The 18,177-nt window shown below is 34.3% G+C and overlaps 1 protein-coding gene across 1 annotated transcript in view; it reads left to right on the top strand.

Moving 5' to 3' along the window:
* The window catches only part of Malrd1 (MAM and LDL receptor class A domain containing 1), a 504,118-nt gene that overhangs the window by 88,061 nt on the left and 397,880 nt on the right, over window positions 1–18,177 (top strand). Inside the window, exons 13-14 of the mRNA XM_013014599.1 lie at window positions 4,380–4,550; window positions 11,693–11,813. Of these exons, the coding sequence (XP_012870053.1) occupies window positions 4,380–4,550; window positions 11,693–11,813 (292 nt within the window). The remainder of the gene's footprint in view (window positions 1–4,379; window positions 4,551–11,692; window positions 11,814–18,177) is intronic.

Below are 18,177 nucleotides of genomic sequence, written 5' to 3'. Positions count from 1 at the left end.
TTCTCCAACTTGTTTAGCTCTTTGTTGCTGTTGTTGTTTGTCATAGGGCTTGAGCTCAGGGTCCAATGTTGGCTCTGAGCTATTTTGCTCAAGTCTAGGATTCTACCACTTTTGAGCCACAGTGCTACTTCCATTTTTCTGATTGTTAATTGGAGGTAAGAGTCTCAGAGATTTTGCTGCCAAAGCTGGCTTTGAACTGCAATCCTCAAATTTCAGCCTCCTGAGTAGCTAGGATTACAAATACGAGCCTCCACTACCCGGCTTGCTCTTATTTTAATATTCCTTCAATTGCAAGTAATTAAAAAAAACTTTTTTCCTAATGTGAATGACAAAATCATGACTAAGATAATTGAAGAAAGAGATGGGTTTGAGTATAAATCTCCTAAGTATTTATAAAGGGAGGGACACATCTCCTTCAGATTTAAGAAAGTAAAAAAGAAAACAAAAAAAAGTAGAATAATCCTTTGCACCAGTGTTCCAAACATGTAATCCTAGGTACTCAGGAGGCTGAGATCTGAGGATTACAGTTCAAAGCCAGCTTAGGCAGCAAAGACTATGAGACTTTTATTTCCAATTAACCACCAAAAAACTAAAAGTAAAGCTGTGGCTCAAGTGGTTAGAGTACTAACTGTGTGCAATAAAACTCAGAGCTAGTACCTAGGCCCTAGAACTGGCACACACACACACACACACACACACACACACACACACACACACACACACACATGTAAGATATTAAACTTCATATCAAAATCCACTTCTCATCTATTGAGTTTTGATGTGTTTTACACTTTCAATATCTATCTTCTACATTAATTGTAATGAAAATAAATCTCAAAAATTTAAAGAAGGAATTATAGGGTATAGCTTGGAATGGTTCAGTTATATACCATTTAATCTATGACTAGATGTTGGATTATTTGATGAGTTCTCATGGGAATCACAGTTGGATGGGAGGAAGGTTGAGAAGAAGCTGTCTCCATTGTGTGTCATCAGTTTTAATGAGCAAATCATCCTGTTTCATTGGTGAAGATGTTTTTCTTCTTAAGCTTGTCTGGAGAAAGAATAACCAGGCGTAATCATAATTATGAGTAGGACTCATAAAAGTTACTAAAGGTGAAGTGCATACATGTGAGTATGCATTATGTGCATGTGTAAGCAAGTATGCATGTACATATATGCATGTGTGTGCATTTGTTTGTTTATGTTTCAATTACATCTTTTCCCAAAATAGCCTTTTTCTCCCATAGCTTTTTATGAATTCCAGATATCTTAACTTGGCTTTCTTTTTTCTCAGCTTATTTTTAATTTTATTTGTCTATTATTATTCTAAGTTGTCTTCTTCCTCTTCTCTTTTTCCTTTTTCTTCCCTTCCCTCTGCTTCCTTTTCCCGTCTGCCTACTGCTACTCTTTATTCTTCTTCCATTTTTTCTTTTTTTATTACATATTTTATTGCAAAGATACTGTACTGAGGGATTACAGTTTTACATAACTAAGGTAATAAGTACATTTCCTCTTGAGCACTGTTACCCCCTCCTTTGTTTTTCCCCAGCCATCCCTTCCCTCCCCACCTCACCAACTCCTCCCTTCCCCACCCTCAGAAGTTGTAAAGATCGTTTTTAACATAGTGTCTTGTATATTTTATTGTTACAATGGGTCAGCCTGTATCCTTGTTTCAGCATTTTGTTATTTTCCTTCCCCTACTCAAATTAGAAAAATGTATATACAAGATGCAGGGCACCAGCATCAAATACAGTGAAAACAAGGGTTCTACCATGGGGGAAGAACATATGAAAGAAACAAAAGAAATCACATGGTATATTATAAATACATTAAAAACATCAGCAACAAAGATTATAAAAGGATTCATCTTAGGGGTGCAAAGCTGGTTCAATCTATGCAAATCAATTAATATAATCCATTACATCAACAAGAACAAGGATAAGAACAATGCTTGATAAGAAATATACTCATTACCTTGCCCATGTGATTGAACCCCTTTGTACAGTATTTACACAATAAAAAACTTATTTAAAAAACGGAATAAAAGAAAAGAAAATTATTTCCTTTAACAATTATTAGGTGGAGATTTGATAGTTTGTGTTAATTAGAGGTTCATAGCAGGTATTTTTCTATTTTTCTGTGATCAATAGCTAAATATAGCTATTGGGCACTTAGACTGTGATCAATCTAACTGATAAACTTAGCTGTTCAGTTTCATATGTTTAAATAGCTACATTATTTTTATGCCTTTTCCATTACATTCATTACATTGAGTTTTCCTCTTTTTTTCTCTTCCCCTATCTCCCCCTCCCCCGCCCCACCAAGAGATTCTAAGTTTGTAACAATACCTAAAGCATTATACATTTCATACATGAATCACATTCAATCTTTTTCACTACTTAGCTCTCTTTTTCTCTCTAGCTCCCCCATTCTCTAGCTCTTTTGCTTGCTTTACAGACACTAAATACTGACATTCATTATATACAAATTATAGTATTAGATTCTATAGAATTTACAGAATGCCTCACAATTTTTAGATTATTATGATTTAGTATACTATCATTAATATCTTACCTGACAGTGACAGAGGCCATATACTTCATGAATGCTTATCTGAAATCATGGTTGTGCAAATATTTTTTCAATAACTTCATCTTTAATAATTCTAAATTTGAAATACTAAGGAGGGTTTCTTGGTCTCTAGTAATAAATTTAAGTCTCTATAATGCAAAGTCTGCTAAATGTGTAAATTAAGTGTAAAGTTCTAAGCTCTTATATTGGATGTGAATCCCTTTGGCATTTATGCTTAGTGTACTATTATAATAACTTCACACTGGCAAGGTGTTGAGTGACAGCTTGACAGCTTGAAATTCTGGTGGGGTATGCACATCTCTAGTACAACTATATGCTTCATTTTGCATATTTACAAGCTGAGAACCTGATGAAACTTACAGAAGGGATCTAAAATTTAATCGCAGTCAGAAAACATGAATCTTCTTTTACTATGGTGCTTAGTTAAACATTTCTATTCAAATTTGCAATTCTAGTTTACCTGTCAAGGCCTGAGTTTAGGTAAGAAAGTAACAAAATATGAAATAAAATAGGTGATGTAAAGTAACTTTTTGGATCAAATGATGGTAATTGTGTATACATTATTTAAAAAAAAAACCTATATACCAAATTGGAGCATTGATGATGTCTTTAAACTGAAACTTTGTTGTTGTTGTTGGTCATGGGACTTGAACTGTGCGTCTTGGTGCTGTCCCTAAGCTCTTTAGCTCAAGTCGAGCGCTCTACCACTTAAGCCACAGCACCACTTCCAGTTTTCTTGTGGTTATTTGGAGATAAGAGTCTCATGGATTTTCCTGCCTGGGCTGTCTTTGAATTGCGATCTTCAGATCACAGCCTCCTGAGTAGCTAGGATTACAGGTGTGAGCCACCAGCACTGGGCTATTCTTTATATTTTTTCCTTACATCCTTGGGATTCTCTACATGAAAATAAAAAGTAAGAACAGCTTAGGTATATTTGAGTTTTGTTTTGTTGAGGTTTTGTTGACATATGCCATTGAAGGAATTAATTTTTACTTCAGGTAGAACCAACAACTTAGTACATGTTGGGTAACTATTGGTAGAATACATGAGTGCTGAATTTCATGTTGGGCTACTGCTGACAGCACCAGAAATAATCCTCTTTTTATAGTCTTTTCATTATATGGTTAAGCCATGAAATGTTTCGATTATACCATTATTAAGGATAAGTGGGAAGTAAAATGACAGACTTCCTAGCCTCCCAAGAATATTTTCTTACTTGGCTTAAATTATAGATGAATACTATCTTATGAATCCCTAAGTTATTTGATACTAATCAATAATATTGATTATAAATTTTCTTTTTCTGAGAAAACAAGTTTTCAGGAACACCTTTTCTTGCTTTTATTTTTAATGTAGCAAAGGAATATATAATTGCCAATATATTTAGCTTTACCTAACTTTGAAATGTTGAACCATAACACAGACATCCTAGGTTTGTGAAAGGCTGGAGAGAAGGATCTTAGGAAATGTCATTGGAATCAGAGTGGTACTGTCCACGACTAATTGGACAAATACCTGTCCCCAACTATCTGGCTTATATAGACACTATTTTGGCATGTGTTAACAATGATGCTTTTCATTACTGCCTTGACCCATATGTAAGAAAGAAATATGAAGACAAAGAAATATTAGCATTTTCTGTATTGGGTACTTGGAGGATAGAAGAACTAAGAGCATTAATGTACCTGCAAAGTTGTGATTCATATTTTACATGACAGAAAATGTAAAAGGGATGTAGAGAGAGAAATTGAATGTTTTCATCATTCAAAACCTTCTTCCAATAGGTGCGGTTTTGGTATCATTTGTCTGAGCATGCATATCTCTCTGTTTTCACAAGAGCATCACTAGATGGCAATTTGCAAAAGCAAGGGGAAGTCATAGGATTCTCTGAATCTGACTGGAGTCAAGCAAAAATTGATCTCTGTATAGAAGGTGGAGAATCTCTGCTGTTTCAGGTAAGCATGTAAAATATTAATACGACTTAGCAAAAGATATCTCTCTGTATAATATAATATATATAATATATATTGATATAAATATATAATATATAGAGAGATATCTTCTGCTACATAATATATATAGGTAGATAGATGGTAATCTTTTCATACAATAAATAACATCTAAATCATTTATTCATTACTAATAATTAGGGATGAGCAGAGAGGCTATTTTGACTTGGGTATGAAAAGTAGGAAAATAATGAAGATAAGCATTAAGTAGGATGACAGACAGAAGAATCATTTTAATGATTTTTTTCCCAAGAGAAGTTATTTTTTCTGCAAGAGACCATAATATACTATGATGAATGAAAAAATCTGAGTTTGATCATATTTACATTTTAATCCTATTGTATCATATTCTTCTATTCATTAGCATGAGGAATTTTTAATTCATCTTTGTTGTGACTGTCTTGGTAAATAAGAGAAGAAAACAATAGATTATTAAATGATTGTTCCAATTACTACTCTGTCATAACCTGTGTGATCTACAGTTATGATAAAATAGCAGTATTTAAGGGAAGTCTGAGTATTGAAGAGATTACAGATGGTTGTATAGATGAACTCTGGATCCTGAGTTCAAGGTCAAGTGTTTGATTATAAGGAGCCTAATCTGTCCATGTGGACTGACTGTTGGGGCTTAAAGTTCTTGGTGAACAGCACATCTGATCTTGTCCTCGTTTCTGAATTGAGATAAATGTATAAATAAACAAAGAAAGAATGTTAGAGGTTTAGATGCCTTTGTGAACTATAGCTATATATTCAAAATAATATTTGGCCTCATTATAAATAGCTTTTCCCAGATAGTAGCTGACTCTGTTGGAGAAATATAGGTCTCTCACTATATGGCAATCTTTTGTTTCATTATAGAGGTACGATAGAATGCACATCTACCTGTAAGATCCCAGTAGGAAACTTGGAATGGAAAAAAGGGATGAGTTGAGAATGCCTAGCACATTCTTCAAATATAACCAGTTGAATACTATTCTTACTATTGGGAAGAGTAAGGGATAAGTAACAACACTCTCACTTCAGCTCTATAAAGAAGTAGGAGGAGATGGGTACTGTTGGCTCATGCCTGTAATCCTAGCTACTCTGGAGGCTGAGATCTTAGGATCATGTTTCAAAGTCAGCTCTGGCAGGAAAGTGCGTGGGACTCTTATCTCCAATAAACCACTCAGAAAACCAGAAGTGGCACTGCGGTTCAAGTGGTAGAGCGCTCACCTTGAGCTGAAGAGCTGAGGGACAGCACCCAGGCCCAGAGTTCAAGCCCATGACCACCAAAAAAAACCCCTAAATAAATAAAAAGAAATAGTAGGAATAGAAAATTAATTCTTATGAGTTTTCTCTCCTGTATCTCCCTGCAGGTATCATGAAATAAACACTACTACTTTTCCATTAACATTCTCAACTCTGAACTACCTAAAGACTTTAGATAAGGAATTGTGGACTTTTGTTAACATTCTTACAGGAATCCAAAATCGAAATAGATACACAGAACATGCATGTGTTTGCATGTAGATATATATACACAGATAATATAAAATTATGTTAATACATAAATGCAGATATTTAACTATTTCCAGCCAATAGTAAATACATAAATGAGTATATATTTACCCACATATTAACATTGTGTTTAGTTATAATGTTAATGTTTGCTTGCTTATAAAGATGCAGCTTCACAGGTAGAGTGCTTGCCTCTCATGCATGAGGCCTTGGGTTTGATCCTTTAGCACCACATAAGTAAAAAAACCCAAAAGTGGTGCTATGGCTCAAGTGGTAGAGCACTAGCCTTGAGCTGGAGAGCTGAGTGACAGCACCCAGGCCCAGAGCTCAGGCACCACAACTGACCAAAAAAAAAAAAAAAGTGACCTTAAGCATGATCTGGCTATCACTTCATTGTAACTAAGCTCTAAATATATATATTTATGTACATTAATCCAGTACAGTCTAAATACTGGAACAAAGAAAGGCAGCTGACTATGTGGCCACCTGTATTTGCATTTGGCTATGAAATTCAGTCAGTGTTGTCCATTTAATGTCGATTGGAGGCCATTACAGAGTACAAATTGCTTTTAGTTTCTTTGAAAATCTTACTAGTTAGTAAGATGTCATTATTCCTGCTGGCAAAGGATTAGCTATGGTTTATTCAATAAGAAGATTAACAACACTGAATATTTTTTCATCATCAGGGTGTTATTGAAGAATTTAAGTCAAATAATAAATGTTATTATCCATTCTGTTTAAACTTCCGCTGCTCATGTCAAACTTGTGTGCTCAGCTTTTCTCATAACTGTATTCTTTTAACTTTGTGATTTTTTTCTCCTTTTGTCCTCAGTGTTATTACCTAAAATTGATTTTCTGAATGCTACCCATTGATTCCAAATTGGTCTGTTTTTTGCCAGTTTCCACTTACATATAATTGTATCTGAATTCATGTTAAAATGGTTCATTTGTGAAAATTTCCACAGTGGTATACTATTCATGCTTTATCAGCATCAATGATAAATATCAATAACAATTTTCTGACACTATTTGAAAATTCAGTGGAGAAGATTTATAATACAAAAGTCAAAGTTGGTCTAGTTTCTATAAAGTCGCTGTATCTTCAGTCTTGTTTATCTAGGGCTTTGTTATAGCTTGTTTTGCAGGTAGCTTTGGTAAGCAACATCTGGTAAGGATCAGTTATGTCTTTATAAATTATGGGGATGTATCAAGCCTAATTAGTATGATCAACAATAGCTCAAGTTACATTTGTTTTTTTCTAGAGATGTAACTTTCAGCCAATTCTATTCTCTAAATTTCTTTCACTTTAAAATGAAGATTAAAACAGGTGAATGCATCCTGCAATAGTAAGTGCTAAATAAAAGCTGGCAATTGCTCTTATTCTTGATATTCATATCATTCTTCAAAAGCACTATTTCATTTTTTTTCTTTTTACCATGTTTCTATTTTCTTCTGTATTAACATGTATTCTTATTTGTGTTGTTGCTTTACAAGATATGTAAATTTGCCAGGAGAGTATATTTCTGTGAAAGCTCTTAGGCAGATTAGAAATCAGCCGCTTAATTGTAAACAAGATGAGTCTTAATTTGTCAAAGCAAGAAAATAATTTGCTCTGGATATTTTATGCAACGTTATTGAATAAAACAAAATAAGAAAGATCTTGAAAAGTAGTTTTTCTTAGGGCAATATATTTACATTTAATATAAAAATTAAATGAGAGATTATAAAATGAAGTTTTGACTCTGTCCATATGAAATATTTCTTGTAAACAAGCTTTCTCTTAGTAGCTATTGATACTCAGTGATTAATGGAGCTACCAGGACTCAATAGTTTGAAAAAGGAACTGTCTGTGGTTATGATTCAAAATATTAGCTTAGTTCAAACAAACAATTAAAAGAAGAATAGCCAAGATCGTGTGGGGATTACGTGATGGTAATTATTTAGAACTATCTATTTGTAAGAAAAAAATATAAGCATCTTCCATTTAAGATTTGGATGATTTTAATTAATGGTAGACTTATCCTCTTACATTATATAGTCTTAAATTTTATTATGGAAATAAGCAAGCAGAAGTAGAGATGGTCTAATACCATTTTAATTTTTTGGAAAAAAGTGAATAAGTTATTTAAAATCATTTCGATATGAATAAAAGAGCCTTGCATTTCCCCTTAGGCAAAATGAAGCAACCACATTTTAAGAGTTTTTAATTTTACTTGTTTTAAATTGTTGTTGTAAAGATGATGTACAGCGGGGTTATAGTTACTTAAATCAGGTAAACAGTACATTTCTTTTTGAAGTGTCGCCCCTTCTCTTGATTTCTCCGTTTTTTCCTTGTATAGTTCATTTTCAGCCTAGTGTCTAGTGACTACCATTGCTGCATTTGTTCACCCAAGTTCAACCTAAGTAGTATCACAGTTGAATTTTTTTCTTGAAACTTACTTTTTAACACAAAAATGCATGATTAAGATCTTTCCATATTAGCACATAAACAAAAGTTTCAGTAGGTATATTTGCATCACCATTTATTTACAGAGGCGTATGTTTCTAGTCATTTGCTGTCAAAACCATTGTAAACATTGTAGTCCATGTATCCCTGTGTGCAGCAACATGTGTCGTATGTAAATACAATCTATTTCTATGCTACTCCTTACTCTCTCCAAAACAAATAAACTTACAAACAAGGCAAAAGGTACAGAAAACAAAACAGCAACAAAGGGAAAAAATCCTCTTGGTTCCGTGTCTTGTAGTTCATTTTGATAAATGCCATTTTATATAGCACATGGCTATTTTAATAGCCTTTTAATAGCACATGGCTATTGAGCCTTTGTGATTCTCCTCTAAGATTATCCTCCTTTGGTCTCACTGTGTGAATATCTAGAGACCTGTATAATTTATCATGTCCAGATATATTTTTTTGCTTTTAATATCCAGTGTGTTTACTTGTAGATGTATAGGCACATTCTAGTTACAACAAATGAGAGAAAATACGCAGCCTATGTTTCTTTGGGTCTGGCTCACTTAATATAATTTTTTTCAAGCCTTTCCATTTCCTTGTGAATGGTACAATATTATTCTTTTTGATGGAAGAATAGAATTTCATTGTGTATGAAGTTCTCAATAAGGTTTTGTCTTATAGTTCTACTTCATCTCCTTCCAAAGGCATAGAGAGTACCTCTAAAATATCTTTAGCTTTTCTTTGAGAATACCACATATGCTAGTCAATAAATGCTTATCTAATGAATCTGAAGAATTAAGCAATTCTTTGACTTATACTCAGGGTGTACTACAGTAATGACTAAAGGGATAATTCTTTCAAAGGTGAAGTTATTCAAATATTATTAATTGACATTGAAAAAAATCTATTTGTAAATATAATGCTTGTACATCTTTTTCTAAATCTTATATAATAATTTTTATCTCTTGTATAAAAACAAAACTTTGTACAAGATTTTATAGAAGCAAGCTCTAATCAGAATTGTACAATTAAGTGTAATATGTTTCTATATGCAATATTAAAATTTGCAAATATGGCCAGCCTTATCTTCAAGTTATTCTCAGTTATTTTTCTTTGCAATACCTTTTCTATGAATTGAATGTTTTATACATGTACTGCATATGTCTAGGAATCTAAATTACTCTAGGTTTTCAGCCTAAGTAACAGTCTAATTTTTTTCCTGAAACATACTTTTCAACTAAAAAATACATGATTAAGATATTTCCATATTAGCACATAAACAGAATTTTAATGGGCATGTGTGCCTCATCATTTATTTATAGATGCATATGTGTTTCTAATCATTTCCTGTCAAACTAGCCTTGAAGTAGACATTGTAGTTCATGTCTCCCAGTGTGTAGCAACTTGTGTCTTATGTAAATGCAAAGCTTATGCTATTTCACATGTCACTCAGATGGTCTCTACAAAGATTATGAGATCCATGTACTTGATTCAATCTGTTACCCGATGCCTTGGTTATTCTCTTTTGTTGTTGTTGTTGTTGGTTGTGGGCCTGAACTCTGGGCCTGGGCGCTGTCCCTCAGCTCTTCAGCTCAAAGCTAGTGCTCTACCACTTGAGCCACAGTGCCACTTCTGGCTTTTTCTGCTTATGTGGTGCCAAGGAATGGAACCCAGGGCCTCATGCATGCAAGACACGCACTGTACCACTGAGCGACCTTCCCAGCCCATGTTCTCTTAAAATACTTCCATAGCACTCTTTCAAAGTTTTCTAAGCATGTCATATCTTGCACACCTCTTTGCTTTGATTGTTAACTCAGTTTTTTTTTTTGAGGAAAAATCTTGGGTATCAATTATAGTTGTGGTTTATTATTGCCTATCCATAAAATGTTTTTTCAACTTTCAGTACTGTATTGTTGGCAGAAGAGCTGGATTGTTTCCCTTTGATTATTTTACTATATTATACTTACATATTAGATAACACTTAAAATACAGTTTAGTTGTTAATGTATTAAACCAAGTGTAGCAGAAAAAATTAGTACCTTTCCTTACCAGCACAGTTGTCATGACTCTGATTATCAAGAGCAAAGTAGAAAAAGGTTTGCTTACTGAAACATGGGCCATTAGATATGGTAGACTTAGGGAAACTTCTATTTTTATTTTTAGGTTCAAAGAAGAATAGACAGTTATATCTATTCAGTATGATAGGAAACAAGAATTGTAACCTATGGGTAATATATCGATAGGAACTTAACAGAGTCTCTTTTCAGATGTTTCTTGGCCTCTCTGTGTAGGATTCCTTTCCTCTAGGAACGGGGTAGGACATATCACATGGGGGGGTCTTATGACTTAACTGAAGGAAAGGTAGATCAAATTCCTTACAGCTAGCTTTCTTTCACACAGAAAAGCAAAGAAAGTGAGAGTGACTTCTGAAATACTGTATTTAATATCATTGTGTTCTGCCAGGTAGTACCTCAAAGCCCATAAATAATCTCAATCTATTTCTCTCTATTACTCTATCTTTTGGTGGAACAACAGCATAAAACTGTGAATGGTTAACAGGAAAGAAAGCAAATTATATCAGTCATTATTCAAATTGTTAGAATAAATTATATTTAACCAGATGCCACCAAGTGCAGATGAATATGATTAACCACTGTATGTGGCTAATGATTGTGTACTTTACCCTAGTAAGTTTCTGTAGATGTACACATAATATGTATACATATTCAAATATTCTGATATGGAAATGAAGCACTAATTCCAGCCAATCTATTACAAATGAATTCATACTTCAATTAAATTGAGTTGTGAGCCACACAGTTGATTACCCCAAAGAGCTCATTTTACATGCATATGACCATTAATGGCTCCAATGGGAAGAAAGCCCTTCACTAGTGATGAATGCTATAGCTTTTACTTGAAACAAGGTTACCTAAGATATTTCCGTTACATGAGATGCTGTCAAAGCAGTTTTGACTTTCCAGATTTATAATTTGAATGTTATGATCAAAACAATTTTGTAAAATTAGCTTGGAAAAGGGCATACGTGTAAATAAATTCTTTCACAGAAGGAAAAGATTGTGAGACTCTACCTTTGTGAAAGATTATTCACAATGATATCTTTCTATAATTGTAGTTAATTTTAGAAGCTACAGTTTTGTCATCAAATGCTACCATTGCTGTAGATGACATCAGTGTCTCTCAGGAATGTGAAATTTCCTATATGTCACTCCCAGGAACCAGCATACAAAATGCAGGTAAGTTTCTTCGCTTTATAATTACAATCTCAACAATGAATAAATTAGTTCTTCTTTGAACCAAGGCATAAGCTATATTAGAATCACTAATACTTAGTATAGCTTGTCATTATTTTTGTGTTCTTAATACTTAAAACCTAGAAATTTTTTAAAAAGATAAAATATGACATTCCACAGTCCACATTTTAGGTGTTTTCTAATAATCAGGAGATTTTATTCTTGAACTTAAAATTGTCATGTATGGGTTTTTTAATTATAAAAGTTGTAAAAGAATTTAAAGACAATTCTATAAAGATTAACTTTCCTATAATTACATTTGGCACTTAGGGTAAGCATGTAATGAAATTCATACTTCAGAATCACCTAGGAGTTCAGGAAAAAATATATTATGTGTGGAAAAGGTCAGCCAGAAATTGAAAACATAATACTCTGCTTAAGCCAAGTGCCAGTGGCTCATGCCTATAATCCTAGCTACCCAGGAGGCTGAGATCTAAGGATCATGGTTCAAAGCCAGTCTGGGCAGGAAAATCTGTGAGACTCTTACTTCCACTTAACTACCAAAAAAGGCAGAAGTAGAGCTGTGGCTCAAGTGGTATAGTAATAGCCTTGAACAAAAGAAGCTCAGGGATATCGTCAGACCGAGTGAAATCCCCAGGACATTCTCTCTCTCTCTCTCTCTCTTTCTCTCTCTCTCCCTTTCCCATAAACATACATCACACTCCAAATATAATATTAATACTTTCAAAGCATACATTGAGTTTGGCTATTTTTGTCTAAATTTTTCCATAGGAAGACAGATCAGAATATAAAAAAATCCCAAATGGTCAGATAGATAGTTTGTATTTATAACAATTAGTGAGATTCTATACATGCATTGGAAAAGTGCTTGTTGTAATCCCCATTAGTTCATCATCCTAGCACTAATTGATGATATCCTCTGATCATTTCTGCCCCTGGGGACTCCATAAGTACATAACAATAACAATGTTTTCTGAAAGCTGTCACACTTTATTTTCAAATTCCTATATATCGAAAATATTTGCATATGAATTCAGGTTATTCTGTAGTTATATTTCTTACACTTATGGAAATGGGAAATTATGTTCTTTTAGCAGCTAATCAAGAGAGGTGTAAAGCCAAGCAGGCTACTGAGGCAAGATAAAGGTGACTGCCCAGTGAATAGGAAACCAGCTTGGGCACCAGCACCACTGTAGACATATGTATATGATATTTATGTATATATGGGTACATGTGTGTGTTTCTATATTTTTATTTACTTATCTGAGTATGAAAGAGACAGAGCACAATTATGGGTTAAAGACTGGATTAAAGAGCTTTTAGAATTAATTTACTACTACTACTACATTTTGATTTAAAAAATACATGAGGCACAGTGTCATCATTTGATACATGTATATCTATATATATAATGATTAAATCAATATAGAAAGCATTCCTATCCACTTGCATATTTCAAAGTAAACTTGTTAATACATAATGAGTGTTGTTATTTTAGCCACAATGTGGTATTCAATACAATATATATGGATTAAATATAGAGTAATAGACCTTACATATTCTCATCATTACTTTGTATTTGTAGCCTTCAAGATCTTTTCCTGTAGTAATTAATAAAGTATATAACAGATTATGGTCTACTATACAAAAAAACTCTGGAATTTACTACCTCAGTCTAACTGTATTTTGGTATCTGTTATATACTCTTCCTTTGTCTCTCTTCTCCAGCTATTCAGTCTTCAGTAGTCTCTACTATATTTTCTATTCAGCATTTCTGTTAACATCCACAAATGAGAGAGAACAGCCTGTATATGTTTGTTTTTCTGTTCTGACTTATTTCACTAACCCAGGATCCTTAAGTTTCACCTATACTGATGAAAATTATAGGATTCCACTCTTTTTAACAGTTCAGTAATACCTCATTATGTAGGTATACCACATTTTCTTAATCCAGTGTTGGGTACCCAGGTTGATTCCACATCTCAGCTATTGTGAATATTGTTTTTATTAATGGTCTTTCATTAAAGAGATCTTTTATTCTGTAGATTCTGTAATTCTGTATGTCAACATTTTGTGTGTCACAATATATAGTCCCTCTCTACTCTCTCTCTTTCACTCTCTCTTTATCCCTTTGTGTGTGGGGGTGTGAATGTCCATGGCTTTGATAGATGTCAAGGAAGGCAAAAACAGCAGATGTAATGATTTATTCAATGACTAATGAGTTTTTAAGGGTTAGGCAGCATTACCTTATTTTATGTGCAATTACATGTTTTTTTTAATTCAGACTACATATCACATCACCAGATCTAGAATAAGAGAAAGGCATTAATGTCGACATTACAGAGAATGTAGCCACAGGAAAATGTGATACTTGTTCCCATTTATCCTAATGATCACAGCCTATACTTCTGTAATCAAAGATAGGTTAGCAAGAGGAAAACATAAACAACTTTATTTCACCAAAGTTTCACATGATATAGGTGGCTACAAAAATAAAAGATCTAATATTAAAAATTATGTTCAGTGAAGTAAACTTGGCCCAAAGAAACATAGTCCCATAGTTTTCCCTTATTTGCAATAACTAGTATACGTCTAGGATAATCTTCCCAGACAAGTAGAAAAGGTTAAAAGCTATGCACATATGACCATAAAAGATGATGCTAAGCAAAATGAACCCTAAGGTAGGACACAGAGGTGCTATCTTTGTTGCTGTTGTTTTTAATAAACTGAATTTTTGAGGACTTAGCTTGTATAATAGGCTACAGCATTTTACAGCAATATTAGAGCAGTTGCTACAGCATTTTACAGCAATATTAGAGCAGTTGCCTGATACTTACATTTAAAATTAGCAAGTGGAAACTTGGTTTGCCTGTTTATCAAGTTTCTCCATCTTCAGCATATTTAGAAGTTAATCTTGAGAAAGCCATTGTTCCATTTATTTGCAAGGAGAGGCGGGGGGGGGGGATGATGAGGGGCAAAGTGAGAGAGATTTTTACCCTCTTGATCTCAATTTGAAGCTGAATTTGGATCATAAGCCGACACAGGTTGTATTTCCTCCAGCATGGGCTGGGATTTCATACCCGAGGGCCCAAATGGAGCACTGGAAGCCAAGTGTGTGTGTATGTGGAAGTACTGACTCATTCAGTGTACGCACATATTTAGTTTCTGAATGGAAAGCACATAGCGTTTGAATGAAGATGGCCTGAATTGAGATCTCTGCCCACTGGGAATAATATACCAGTAAGAAATGCTAGATGAGCTTCAAGCCAGTAACAAGAAATGAAGACATCTTTAACTTTCAACCTTTCTGAACTTGAAGTATAACATCTGAACTAACTTAAAGTGAATATAAAGGATAAGAAAAGAACATATTATAGCCAGGAACAGATAGACAGGTGCTGTATGATACCATTTATATGATTCAAGCATTTCAAAGAGTAGATTTGAGCTTACCTGAAGTGGGAAGATGGGGTAGAAGAGGTATGAAAATAACCCATCAGTCAACATGAAGTTTCATTCAATCACAATGAAGTAACTGTAGGGAGCTTCTGTACAACGTATTATAGTCAACATATTGTTAAGTAAATTGACCTCAGACTGTTTTTATAAAAGTAAGATTAATCTTTACAAACAGTATATTACAAATACTGTACTAAAAACAACTTCTAATATCATTATATGTTTATTGTGAGAAATCTTACTCTAAAATGATTGCAGAGGATCGCCTAAGCTTCAAAAATGCTCTATGAAGACACAACTATTGTCATTGTTACTTGCTGCATCTTGCTTAAATCATTCTTATGTTATCCTAGCTCCCATGAAAATTAGATAAAGAGTCAAAAGAAGGATGACTGGTAGATAACCTCGTGCAGAAGTATTTAAACAGTTGATGAATACAATGAAAGCAAACAGCTAGAGTGCAAAAGGGGAAGAGAATAAAAGGGAGAGGAAGGAAGGAAGGGAGGAAGGAAGAAAGGAAGAGAGAAAGGGACGGAGGGAGGAAGAAAGGGACAGAGGGAGGAAGGAAGGAAGAGAGAAAGGGACAGAGGGAGGAAGAAAGGGATGGAGGGAGGAAGGAAGGAAAGGAGAGATGGAGAAGAGGAAGAGAAGAAGGAAGGATCCTTTAGTACCTCCAGGGCTGAGACAACAGACCCAAAGAAGGAAGAAATGGTGAGTGCGTCATTCTCACATTCCAACTCTGATTGAAACCCCATTCAGTGACGGCTGGGATGCTGTGAGTCAGACTGGTCTTAGCTAGTGTCCAAGGGAAAAGTCACCCCCAAGTGTTGTGGACAGTCATGTTGTAGGAGCCCAGACAAAAATAACCAAGCAAAAACTCACCAAGAAAGACAAAAATACAGTGACAAAAGGTCCTTAATCTATTACTGACAGAGTCTGACTTGACCTGAGCTATACTAAAATGAAAGTATACATGGACTACTATCTAGGTGGGTTTTTTTTGTGGTACTAAGGATTGAACTCCGTATCTTTTGATTGCTCAGTAAGCACTCAACCATTTGAACTATGCCCTCCTTAATTTCCTCCTCCCCATCTTTCTTCTTCTTCTCTTTTCCCTCTCTCTCCCTGTTCTCCCTCTCTCCATCTTTGTCTGCCTGTCTTTTCATTTCTTAGTTTGTTTTAAGTAAGGTTCCTACTAATTTTCACCCAGATTTATAGACAACCATTGATCTGTTTGTTACCATCTCCTACATGGCTGAGACTTTAGACATATACTACCATCCTACTAAGGTCTAGTATCTTAAAGCAAAGAAACTCTTGTACATTTGGAGCTGCTGCAATATATTTATAGCTGGCACACATACTTGCATAATGTTATCTATTACTGGTATAACCTCACTTTAATCTTAGGCAATTTACCTTGTGACCCCACATACTTACACACATTGCACAGCTCTTCTGTCCTTTCAAGGTCATATTTCATTGAGAAAGATAATTTGCTAACATCTATGAGGAATGGCCTTTTTCTCATGACTTGAACAATAAGGAGTTTGTAGCCTATAATCTTTCATACGAGAAACCATGCTCCATTGCTGCTAAGATGTCAAGTGGTGACAAAGCTAATGCTTCTAGAAGTTCAAAGGACTGATACCTTTGAAATATTTTGTCCTTAATAATGATTTCTTAGATTACATTACATCTCATAAATCAGAAATGAATTTGGTTGCTTCCAATAGTTTTACAAGGCAATCTTTATGATGCCAAGCAAGATTGTGACTGACCAGAAACTTTATCAAACCTAAGGTATCTTGAATATTTTGTTAGCACCATTTTAGCACATCAAACAACAATGACTTTTCACTCTGTTCTTAGTCCCTTATAATTACATGCTAATACTAGAATAGGTCTAATGAATGGAAGAGACACAAACTGGCAGTTGCACGTGCAGTCATAATTCTCAATGTGCGAATGTTAAAATGGAACTAGATAACTTGAGGGGTATAAGGTAGGCTTGCGATTGATGAGAGGAAGAATGACACTGGTCAAGATGTATTGTGCCCATGAATTGACATGCAGAATGGAAACTCCTTTGTGTAACTATTTAAAGATAACACAAAATTAATTTAGTAATAATGAAAATAGCTGGGTGCTTGTGGATCATGCCTAGAATCCTACTCAGGAGGCTGAGATCTAAGGATTACATTTCAAAACCAGCTTAGGCAGCAAAGTCCATGAGATTCATTAACTCCAGTTAGCCACCAAAAAAGCCAGAGGTGGAGCTGTGGCTCAAGTGGTAGAGCACTAAACTTGGACAAAAAATGTCAGAGACAACCGCAGGCCCTGAGTTCAAGCCTCGTTGCTGCCACAAAAATGAAAATAAAATAAAAGACAGTTTTATAGACATTAAGGAAAGATGGAAGGTGATGAGACAGGGACTTATAGTTATTTTTTTTCACTTAAAAATTAACAAGTGAGAGAGGCAAGGGAAATGGTAACATTGTCCAAAAGGAAGTGCACTCTTTGCCTGGCTTATTTAACCAATACCTCTCTGCTTTAGGCATTTTCAAATAAAAATAATTTCAAAAAAGAGATATAGATCACAGTTTACATAAGTCCCAACTAAGTTTTTTTTTCAAAAAAAGCTTAACAAATGAACAGAGCTTTATTTATTTATTTTTATTTTTTCCTTCCTTTTTCTCAGGGGCAGGGAGGAGGAAGAAGCCAATTTCAAGCTATGAATCATTTAGAGAAATATTGATCCTGCATTCCATTTTTTTAAAATTTTATTTTATTTTTTTGTGAGCATACTGTACAGAGGGGTTACAATTACATGGGCAGGATAATGCGTACATTTCTTATCAAGCATTGCAGCCTCCTCCTTTGTTTA

Source organism: Dipodomys ordii, unplaced genomic scaffold, assembly GCF_000151885.1.
Source record: "Dipodomys ordii isolate 6190 unplaced genomic scaffold, Dord_2.0 Scaffold24, whole genome shotgun sequence".
Taxonomy (NCBI): Eukaryota; Metazoa; Chordata; class Mammalia; order Rodentia; family Heteromyidae; genus Dipodomys; species Dipodomys ordii.
This window is presented reverse-complemented; position numbering and strand designations above follow the sequence as displayed.